Source organism: Falco naumanni, chromosome 6 (assembly GCF_017639655.2).
Source record: "Falco naumanni isolate bFalNau1 chromosome 6, bFalNau1.pat, whole genome shotgun sequence".
Taxonomy (NCBI): domain Eukaryota; kingdom Metazoa; phylum Chordata; class Aves; order Falconiformes; family Falconidae; genus Falco; species Falco naumanni.
In genome coordinates, this window is record NC_054059.1 from 42,899,544 (window position 1) to 42,911,759 (window position 12,216).

The 12,216-nt window shown below is 37.5% G+C and overlaps 1 protein-coding gene across 6 annotated transcripts in view; it reads left to right on the plus strand.

The window, feature by feature from the left end:
* Positions 1 to 12,216, plus strand: part of UTRN (utrophin) — a 382,484-nt gene that overhangs the window by 306,245 nt on the left and 64,023 nt on the right. For all 6 annotated transcript variants that reach the window (XM_040599527.1, XM_040599526.1, XM_040599529.1 and 3 more), the window contains one exon: positions 11,283 to 11,344. In XM_040599527.1, the coding sequence (XP_040455461.1) occupies positions 11,283 to 11,344 (62 nt within the window). The remainder of the gene's footprint in view (positions 1 to 11,282; positions 11,345 to 12,216) is intronic.

The following is a 12,216-nucleotide window of genomic DNA, read 5'->3' on the forward strand; positions in this document are numbered from 1 at the left end:
TAAGCACCACATCTATGCATTTTTAAAACACCTCCAGGGATGATGATTCTACCATGTCCCTAAGCAGCCTGTTCCAATGTGTGACCACACTCTTGGTGAAGGAGTTTCTTCTAATACCCAATCTAAACCTCCACTGGTGCAACCTGAGGCTGTTTCTTCATGTCCTGTTGCTTGTTACTTGGGAAAAGACACCTACCTCCACCTGCCTACAACCTCCTTTCAGGCAGCTGTAAGAAAGCAGCAAGGTCCCCCTGAGCCTCCTCTTGTCCAGGCTAAACACCCCCAGCTCCCTTAGGCGCTCCCCATCAGACTTGTGCTCCAGACCCTTCCCCAGCTCCGTTGCCCGTCTCTGGACACGCTCCAGCACCTCAGTGTCTGCCTTGCAGTGAGGGGCCAACCTGAACACAGGGTTCCAGGTGCGGCCTCACCGGTGCCGGGTACAGGGGGGCGATCACTGCCCTCGTCCTGCTGGCCATGCTGGTTTGGATACAGGCCGGGATGCTGTTGGCATTCTTGGCCAACTGGGCACACTAGTGTCTCACAATCAGCTGGCTGACTATGAATTGTACATGCAGATAATTCATTCTAAAAGAACATCAGTGAGGATTTTGTACTATTGCATATTGCTCTGTCATAAATCTGACTTTACATTTTGTGCCTCAAACAATTTATGAGTGCTTGAGAGCTTTGAAAAGCAGGGTAACGGTAAAGCTATGTCAATCAAACCTGTTGCCATCATTCTTGAGGTGTGACGGTTGTTTTTAGACTATGATTTGAAAATAAATATTTTTTAAGGGTCTGAGTAAGTAAACAGGAAAAGAAAAACCTACTGTGAAGATCCTTGAGTTGTCTATAAAAGCATTTGTGCCTCTGCTGAAAAGTTTTGCAGAAGGAGACAGAAAACTGTGACATGCTGGAGGAGAGGTTCTTGCCTCAGCCCCAAGTGTAAGAGGAGAGGACAGATCACACCTATAGCAATAATTCAGAGAAAACGCTGAAGTATCAAACTACAGAGAGCAAGAGGAAACTACCTTGAAAGAGTTTTTTTCTTGTGGGTATGTCTCTAGTAGGCATTGAAAGAGGGCGATTCACGTTCCTGCTCTACCTGATCAGAGCTGGTAGCTGAAGTTGGGAGTGTTTAATGGATACAAGTTTGCCTGCAAAGGAGTCTGTGACGCTTCCCAGTGCATTCAGAGTTGGAGGATAGAGACAGGATGGATAGTCCAGTCCTAGCACCACAACAGATGGAACTGACCAGGATTAAAAGCTTATCTGTGCTGAGCAAAGCAAAGATTTTTAACTTTACTATTTCACATGTATATCCTTTTTCCATACTACATAATCCTTTTTTTTTTAGTTTGTGTTTTTTTTTTTTTTTTTTTTTTTTTTTTTCCTAGTTTCTGGGCATCTCCCTTGCCTCACCTCAGCCAGAGTTCAGTTTTTGAGAAATCTTTTTTTTATCATGACTAGTTAAGAGGAAAGTCTTTCCTGTGTGCACTAGGTGCAGTTGTGCAAGCACACAACTTGGTGGCAAAGTATCCGCTGATAACTGTGGGCTTGCTTTGATAGTAGTGTATTGGCTGCCCTGGAGCTAGATTGGGGAATGAAGCCAACTGGGCCTGCAAAATAACGCCCAGCATCTCTCAGAATTTGTTTTAATGGTCTTGCACGGGAAGTTTGATAAAAGGGCAGAGAGTAGGGCAAGTTCTGTGAGGGTCGAGGTCTTTATAGAAGCAGAGACCACTGGGTTGTTTTGAGGATGGCTGTAATGAAGTAAACAGAATTAACTAACACATCTCAAAGGTTACTTTTCCAGTAATCTTTCCCTGCTTTCAACATGATACATGATGCTGAAGCAATGCTTTGATTCTTGTGTCTTGAAAGAGAATAGTGTTACATGTAACTGTAGGGTTTATTTATTTCAAAAAGCTTGAGGAGGAATACTGAATTTCAGTAGCTCCACAGTCTGACAAGCAGACTGACCTTTGCAGTTTCCTTCATTTCTTATTGCTTACTGACCTAAACTTCCATGTTGGCAGCAGCAGCTAGATAAACCAGTTGTAGAAAATAAAGCAGAAAAGAGTTGATTCTGAACTTCATTTGCTTTGTATGATCAGGCTGGAGAGTCTTTTTAGCTTTAAATATCCTTTTAAATCTTCATCTAATCCCTAATTTCAGCTATAGTTTAAAGAAGGGAGGAAAACCATGCTGACACACAAACTTACTTGATTGGACTGATTGCATGAGCTTTTGTAATACAAATCAAGACAACAGTCAACAGAATCTAATGGTGGTTGTTTATATGGAAAGAAATTCTGGGAAAGAGGCAAAGATCAACTTAATTTTCTTTTTTCTTTAATTGTACTAACCTCTTTGAACAAAGTTCCTTTGTAAAACACAACATGAGTAGAAGGAACAGTTATAAGTCTCAATAACTTAACATTCAAAAGCAGTTATATTTAATGCCTTTACAGCAAGACTTGTATGTGCAGAGAGACGTTTTAAGGTACTGGTTTTACATTTTATGGGATAAGGAAGAAAAACAGCAGAACAAGGACAACAAAAGTATGATTCAATGATTGGTGGCTGAAAAGTGAGATTTTTTAAAAAAATTAATTTTGAAAGGGAAATAAATGCTAGTTGAAATCAGGGTACTTTAATTCTTAGTAAGAATATACACTATTCTTAGAAAACCATAAATCATACCTTTTCTTCATTTCTATTGCTTTTTGCAAATGTCCTTGAACAGGAAATGTAAAATAGTCAGAATATGACATAGGTGAAGATGATGAGGTAGTTGTACCTTGGTTAAGAAGAGTATTTAACATAAAAATACTGCACTTTTTGTGGTTTTATTGCACATGGAGAATAGAGTTTTTTTAAAAAAATTACGGTACTGCAGCTGAGAAGGTAGGAGGGAGCATTTTAGGTAGCAGTGAATCTGTAAGGAGAATGTCAAAATGATGCAAGATGTCTGTATTTTCAGATGAGCAGCATTTATTCTGTTTGTTTCGTGATCCCAGAAGTAACCTGCATTTACACACATAGAGAGAAGTGTCTTGGGGAAAGACATGCTTAGTGTGCCAGCACACCATGGTGGCTTTGGAGTCCAGTTTGCTTTCTGCACCCCATTTGCTAACAGTTGGCATGTCTGCCCTTTCTGGGGTTGTATTTAATCAAGTAACAGAAGCATGTGAAATATTATAAAGCCAGTGTACAAACTCCTCTGCCCTCTAAGTTCAGAGAGAAGCAGTCTGGTTTGGGGGCATCTTGGAAAGGAGTCGTTATTCTGCTTGGCTGGAAGAAGAATTTATAGTTCATTGAACCTAGGTTTATCAAGGTGTGTGCGCCCTGGGCTATGTCAGATATTTGGTTGAATCAAACCTACTCATGTGATTCAGCCTGTCTCTTTTCTCCTTGTGAATTACCTTACTATGTAAACCAAATTTGCCAAATGGCTCTGCCTCTGTTGATGTGATTTTATTTAGTCAGTTTTGCTTTCTGTTTGATTTTTTTCTTAATGACAATTCATAGAAGTTTTTGTATTTTTGGTAGTCTGGGTCTTCTCTGTCGCAGTAGAATTCAACCAATGAAACCCAAATCTGTAAAATCTCAATGCTGTAAAAAAAGCTTAGTCTTTCATACTTTATAGATGAGAATGGGACTAATGAGCAGTATGGAGGGGGGTACAACACAGCAGGCACAGTATTTACTATTGGTAATAAGTGTGAAGTTTGGACAAAAGGTTTGTCAAACTTGAATACATATTTCATAGATTGGTTTGCAAAGATTTGAGATTTAATTAAGGAGAGTTTTCTGCTGCTCATTTATAACTATCTGAATCACAGAGACATGCTTGGCGTCTATAACAGAAAATGAAAAAACTACATCCTCTATTAGTACTTCAATAAAAATATTCTAAGGAGAAACAGAAGAGTAAAGGAGACTCTATGTATGATCAGTAAAACATCTTTAAGGAAAACACAATGAACTGAAAGGCATGTGCAGAAAACATAATTACCCAGGCATTTCTCACTGTTGTCCCTTTAACTAGTTTAAGTGTTCTTTAGCTGTGTACTTTTCAATGCTATAAATTATTAGATATTTGTACTGTGCAGAAGAAGCAAAAGGGTAATACAGAAAGGGTCACAGTGAGTTTAATCTCATACAGGGCGTTACACAGGGAGAGCAATTTCTTGGTATAATCATTAAATTGATCAATATCAAACTCCATAGTCGCCCTGGCTACTTTTCTGTAATCCTGCAAAGAGTCTGGCAGCACCAGCATCTTGAGAATCCCATTTTGTCACCTTCTATATCATGTTCAACTTCATGGGGGATGGGAATAAAATGCTTTCTGCTTCTCCATTTTTTTTCAAGACTCTTCAGGAAGTCTTTCGGGATGTTTGGTTTATCCCCCTGTATGGGGAAGAGGGGGAGAACTAATGGAACTGGGAAACTTAACTTTTTTTTTTTTTATTCTAGTTATAACCACAATCCCATTCTTATAAGAATTATTTCCCTTAGAAGCGAAAATAAAATTTAATTTGCAGAAAGACATAATACAGGTTTCAGTTTCTGAGCATGTCTTCAATTACCAGTTCCTGTGCTGGTCTTCATTTTCTATTAAAGAAATGTAGTAGTACCTTTTCTCTGATGAGATTAAAAAAATACCTGCATAGAAATTGGTCCACCAACCTCTTAACAGACATTACCCTTGCAGTGTGTTACGCTCACTCTTTTTCACCACAAACTAGCATTTTCTAATGGATGTAAAAAAAAAAAAAAAACCAAAACCACACTATCTAGATAAAGCAGCATAACTTATTTATAAAGTGGGGATGTTGCTATGCCATTTGAAATTTGGCAAGGGCAGCGAAGTCAGAGTTCTGAGTTCAGGTGATGTTTTGTGCAGATGTCTACGGGAACAGAAAGCTGCTTAACATAATGCCAGAGTACTGTTTTAGTGGGTGCTGTTGTGGCATTTGCTGGTGATGATCAACACAGACATAGGCCTTGTCTGTGCTTACAAATGATAAAAAAACCCACAAACGCGTCTCTAGTTTTCTTTCTTGTAGACAAAAAGCTGAAAAAAAAAATTTCTCCCCAACTCCCCACCCCCCAACTCTTTGGACAGCTTGAAACACTTGGAGATATACAACTTACTCTACTCATTTCAAAAGGACTGTTCTCTTATTTCTAGAGATCACAAGTTTAATGACATGCTAACTGTTTCTCATCTCTTTATTTACCACCAGAAAGTGTTTTTAACTTGAATTATCTTTGCCAATTATAATTAGAAAGCTGCCAGCAAACATAATGGAAAAGAAACAGATTGCGAAAGTAAATGTCATTTAAGCTTTGGAGCAGTTCATTAATATGTAGTTCTTTAAATCTGGAATATGTTATGGTTATAATGTTTCTTTTTAGTTTGTGAAATTTGCACAAATGCATTTGGACTTTTTAAATTACACTGTTTTGTCAAGTAATCTATTCATGGATGCATATAAGTTTTGGCAGAAAAGACCTAGGAGACTCTTACTGTGAATAACTCAGTCTTCCAATACTAACAATAAAAAAAAAAGACAATTAATTATCTTGTGGCTCAATCAATGAAATGCTTTTAATTCTTCCCTGACTGAACCATATGGGAAGATGTAACATGTTCACACCATTTGTGTTACTGAGGTGTAGACCACCTCACTTCTGTGGTAGCAGAATTGCATCTTACGCTACCTACTGTGCAGAATGAAATCTTGATCTCGTAACCTAGGCTCCTGTAGACCTTGAAAAGTTCTTTTTATCCAGTGCCATCTGCATGAAAGATGAACTTGAGCCTAACTTGTTCACTTTCATTCAAAGCAAATATCAACTCACTCTACAACTTCTTCCAGAAGTTAGTAGAGTACTTGCAAGGGAAGGTGCTCCTTGGCATGTCACTGCAACCTGGGACAGAACTGCCACGGTAGTAACAGAGAGGGAAGAGTATAGATGCATCTGCTCTTGGTTAAATGCTTGTTTTGAGTCTTTTCAGAAGTTCAGTGAGATGAGTAAAAATTATGAAGTCCTCATGTATTTTCACAATTTATCATGTAAAATTCATTTTTTCTTCCATCTAACTTCAGCATCACTCCAAATACAGATTTCCATTAGCTTCTTTGCAAGCTTAGTTTTCCATCATTGGGAGTTACAGATTGTTTTCTGCAGAAAAATACAGAAAAGCATTTCTTCACATTCTTAGCAGATACTTGCTAGTAGGGCTGAATTTTCTGAAGTCTTCCTGTTGTCTTTCTGTGGTAAAAACAATCCATCCAGTTCTACCTAATGGCCTTCTGGGACTTAAAATAAGTTATGGCCTCCAGAGGAATCAAGTTGGAGCTCTCTTCATGACGTATTGAAATTATTTTGCCTGGTAATCAAAATGACTGGGGTGCTTCTGTGAGTGAATTGCATACTGGTTTATTTGCTTATATTGTTTTCGTAACTCTAGTAACTGCAATTTAGCAATCTCTGGTCCTTTGCTCTAAGGATGACATCTTTCACATATACATGTAAAATAAAAGTGGGTAATCTTTCATTTATCAATTTCCTTGTTCTTGTAGGTCTCATGCCTTGTATGTTATTTGTGTTTACTTAGCAAAGTATCAGAGAAGCAAGGGAACATCCAAGTCTGCTTTTACTCTCTGGGCAGTAACTGACTACTGCAGTGGGTATTTTAAAATAGGTTGCTATTTTATGAACTTGCATAAAAAAGAACTATAAGATCCTGGTCAGAAAGATCTCCTCCAATTTCATCAAGTTGGCCTCATTTCTTACAGACCCTCTAGTACTGCAAATTTTCTGAGAGCATTTCTCAGTGCTTGGTCTGCTTGTGTTAGTATTGCATCAATAACACAAAAGCTACTGTAGGTACAGCAAAGCAAGATGAATCTTGTTTCAAATTGCTGCTTTACAAACCAAATCACCGGAAAGCACTTTGTCTTGCATTTGTCTCCTGTTTGGAGTGCCTAATAAAATGACTCCTTTCTCTGACAGTTTTATTTGTAGCATTGGAAGGTTATCTGCACACCCATCTTTTTTTGTTTTCTTCCTGTGAAAATCAATTTGTGTCTGTATAAATGTCCCTGCATATTATGAAACTGTTACCAAACAAAACTCTGCATTAAGAAAAGTTGCTGCTGAGACTGATTCTTCCTGCCTCCCACAGTTTATTATAGATCTTTTTAAATTTACAGTCACATTTTTTTTCTCCTCAGCTCTGTCCAGAGTAGTCTGGCTGTGGTGTCTTCTGTGTTAAATTAAGTTTATCCATGGAATATATTCAGTGGAAGTAGCAACACTGCCCACAGCAGTGGAGTTGTTACCTCCTTTGACCCGAACAGACTGTTGAGCTGGCGATTCACTCACTCTGAGCCCATTCCTTTTCTCTGCTGGATCTGTGTACGAGATTGCTCAGCTGTTACAGATGGTTTCTTGCAGCGTTTTTTGGGATTAGGCTGGCACAGTCATGTTCACCTTGTGTAGTCATTCAGCAGCTGTCAGGTAGTACTGACTTAGGTAATTATGGACAAGCCTGGATGAAGGGATTCTCTCTTGTCTTCAGTTCCACCAGATAATGATCATTGGGCCTCCTTTCTCATATAACCCACATGGCATAAGAAAGAACTGTCTGGCACAAATGTATGTAATTTTCAAATGAAAATAGAGAAATAAAAATATTTTCTGGTTGTTATTTTATTAGGTATAAATGTAATGTTCTGTGCCTTTCTGTTAAAGAGAAAGTTTAGTTGTTCAGGTATTTACTACATTAAATAGAAAAACAAGGTGACAGTGCAGGACACACAGATTTTAATAACTCCTCCACTTTCTTCTGATTCATGTTAAGCAAAATAGAAAAAATAACATTTTGTGCATGTTATGTGTTATGATGTCACGATTAAAGCAGTTTTCAGTCTTTCAGATAAAGCTGCTGCTGAAAGTAGGTACTTAAAGGATACCATTTCAACAATGAAACTGTTGTTCATTCTTAAATCTTGGAAACTTGATTTAAGGAAACTGTTTAGTAATATCAGCTGTTATTCATTGCATATGGGTTTATAAATTACTTAGAAGCTGAAATCTGAATTGCAATTAAATCTGCCCACATCCTAACTAAGCATTACAGATGCGTAGTGGAGTACATCACTATATTTCTGGAGGGGAGGGAGGGAACAATTTATCCAAGTATTTAACTGTTTTTTTCCTCTTTTTTTTTTTTTCTTTTAATAATAAAAAAAAAAAAGAGAAGGTATCTGGGCCTAATGAAATTTAATGATTTATTGCTAAAAAAGAAGAGTTTTAAATCAACTTCTGCTATTGATTCATTCTTTGTGTAGGGAGGCATTGGCTGCTGATAAACTTTGCACTTCTGCAGCACTTCCCAGGTGAGATTCTTGCAGCACCCCACAAGTAGGAAATAGATTTCTTTGTGGAAACATATTTTTTTAATGCCAGAAAATAGTGAACTGAGAAATAAAGGCTGCAATTCAGCAAAGTCCTTTACCATCACAGCTAATTTTGACATGATAGATTCTAAGGCTGTAAATAGGATCTGACTCAGCCAAATTTCAGGTTGTTTACATGCAGTGTTTACAATAATATTTCAGCATTTTAAACAGTAAAATGTATTTTTACATATACACATATATCTAAAGTTTCTGTCACAGTACTGCCACCTACCTTTACTTTTAGCATAGAAGTTCAAAGGTGTTTAGAGTCTTTTCTCAGAAAATCCTAAGAAATCTTTTTCACTTATGATGTTGATAGTAAAATCACCAGTCTTGGTCCTGGTTTTTTTGTTTGTTTGTTTGTGTGTGGTTGGTTGGTTTTTTTTTGTTTTGTTTTGTTTTGTTTTTTTGCCAGGGGGGACAGGGTTCTTGGTCAGGGAAGTTGAGGTAGAACAATTTCCTTAAAACAAGCTTTATTAAACTGATCACATATTGGATCCATTTCTGTGGGCAGTTGCAATGGGTTTTGTCAACAGAAATAAATTCTAAATGGTCAAGATCATAATGACACCATCCCATTTAACATGATGGTGCAGGTATTTGGCAGCTACAGGACTAGTTCTGAGGTTATTAAATAAGTTAATCAGTATGAACTATTACATTTTCTGTTCCTGTTTACAGAAGATGTATATCTTCTCCTTCTTCTAGTATGTAGCTTTTTTATACTAGATTTTTTGAGAATGCTGGACAGTCAGTTGGCTTTACCTTGGCACAGCACCAAACCCAGATACATCCTTTTCTGTTGTTGGCTTCATGATGATTTATTGGTGTGCCCCTTCCAAGGAAATAATTGTCAGGATACTTGTTTTTCAAATGACTTTTCTGGACAAGGATAAACATAGTGCTGTTTTAAAAGTGTCTTTCCAGAAACTGCACAAACACTGATTTAAATACTAGTATTCCTTAGCTTTAGAGTTCAGAGCTTTGACTACATCATTTGGAATTTGATATGTGAACGTAATTATTGGGATATTATTATCAAACTGAAACCAAATAAACGTTTGAGTTCAGGAAGTATGTGTTCATATGTAAAGATGTATTTCCATGTTCTTCTGAAATGGGGAGGTTTTACCATGGTATTTCAGAGCTGATCAAGGTCTAACAGAAGATGTTTTCATTGCATGTTGTATAAATCTCTTTAGTTTATATGTAATCACGTGCAGGGCCTCTCCCTCCTTTCAGTCATCTACTAATCTACTAGGGAATAATCGCAAAGAGGGAAAATTAATAGGAATTACATATTTTGTCTGTGACCTTCCACGAAAACCATCTCACAAAGTTGTGATGGTGCCAGATATACAAGTGAGACCTATGGCAGAGTGTTAAGCCTAATGACAGGGAGAAGCTGGTCATGGAGATGTAGACCAGACCCAAAGCTGGAAACGTCATGCTGGTGTAGCAAACATAAAGTGGGGATCACATCCCCTGGGCACAGACCCATTGCACACATTTTCCACTAGTGTACCTTGAAGGGTAATGTGAAGGGCCCTCAGCACCTTGTTTGGAGCCTGCCTTCTCATTTTAGTACCTGTCCTGCCTCTGCAGCACTTTGGAGCAGAAACATTCTATCCCTTTTTTTTGTTTTTATTTTGTTGGTTTCATTGGTTGGGGTTTTTTTATACCACCTAGCATAAAAGGGTTCATTCTTGGTTGGTTTCTCAATCCAAAAAAAAGAAAAAATCAGTGATGATAAGCTATTGCACACCCACTGAGGTACAGCAATTTGTGTATACCAGCTGAATATACAGTCCAGTACATTTAATGGCAACGTGCCGTTTAAAGACATTATTTGCAACCAATTATACCGGTATGGGGGGGGGGGGGGGGGGGGGGGAAGTGCATATTAACAATTTTTAAATAGAAACAAAGGTTAAATAAGTGGTATTCTCTGCTTATTGCTGTTAGATTTTCTTACCTAGCATAATTTCATTTTCATTATTAACTTTTAAAGGGAATGCTATGATCACAACTTTTCTAATTTTCTTACAAGTCTACTTCAAATGTAAATACTTTGTGAGACAAGAATGTGTAATCATTCCAGCAATTAATTTTGATAAATACAAATAAAATGCAGCTTGTAGACCTGACATAATATATGTTTTGACCCCTATTGTTGCATACTTGAAACCCTGGTGAATCGAAGCAGCAGTGCTAAAAGGTGGGTTAAACAATGCTGCCTATTGAAATCTCTGTTGTGTGAGAACACAAACCCTGAATGAAGATACCTATTGATTGAGGGTGTGAATATCGATCAGGCTTTCCACTGGACTTGATCTTAAAAGGTCTTTTCCAACCTAAATGATTCTATGATAAATGTGTTACAGGTAAATCTTAAAATCGTGTGTTCAGGTGTGCCAACGAAGTTTGAAATAAAACCTCAATGCCTTTTATTTTTAAAGTCTTTTAAAAAATATTTTGATTGTGCTACAGCAGTGAAATTTTGCATTTTTACCTTATTAATGTGCCTCAGTTGCAGGGTCAGAGTTCAACTGATACAGTCACACTTAGAATCAAAAGTAAATATTTGTATTTTTTCCTAGTATGGGTATGCTATTGTCTATCCAACTTTGTGATTAAAACAATCAAGGAGCCATGTGGCCCAAATTGTGCATTTTAATTAAAGAGATGAGGGATTTTTTTTGCCACTTAAACACAGAAAATCAGAATATCTTTGGGGTTTTGTTCTTTGGAAGTGTGTGTGTTGCCTGAAACTTTTATTACCTCATTCCATTGTAGTCATGAGACACAGACAACCTGTTGGGATCATCCTAAAATGACTGATCTCTTCCAGTCCTTAGGTGAGTGAATTTCTTAAAGTAAACTGTTGTGTAATGTTCATTCCACTAGTAAAATCTGCATTTGTATGCTGACCGCCAGAGTTGCCATGAACTGTAACAGAGCCTTTCCCACTTTCTGATGAGACACTTTGCACAAAACTCTACTGCCTTGATCACATCATGTATTGCCTTTAATATTAATTCTGAACAGTATGCTCTGACTCTATGCTTTAATGCAGTATCTTGTTTATTTCTTTTAAATCCTCAAGGGACTGTCCAATGATGCAGGCTCTCTGTGTGTTTAAAGCAGGATGCCAGTCTGCAGGGAATTAATTTTTTTGTAATAGATCAGAGCAGTTATACTTTCAGTAAAGTCTCAACCATATTATTTTACAACTAGTTCAACATGCCCTGCTAACATCTACATTTACTGTGAAATCACCTTTTCTAAGGAGTGAAAAGGGTAAAGTACTGTTAAATGAGGAAAAATGTTACTATACCTATCAGTTTCTAAAACAGAGTTTATGGCTATCTGACTGTCCCCTTAAAAGCACTGTTTACAAAGTCATGGCATAGAAATTATAGCTTAAAAAGCCATTTTTCCTCTGTTGCTGTGACCTTTGCTGCTCTGTGTTGTCCATCGGAGTTGTAAATTATTGGAGAAACATACTATATTTGAGCACTTGTCTGGAAACTACTTAATGCTCCATAATATGTATGTAAAACTCTATTATATATATTGATATGTATTACATGTACCAAGATAGTGTCAGGATATTTCTGGTGTGCCAATCTGTGAAGGCCCTGGACTGTCAGTCAGGAGGGTTTCCCTGCAGGTGGCTTGGGCTGAGGTCCCAGCTTCTCAGTTTGTTTTACTTGTTCTGATCTATCCT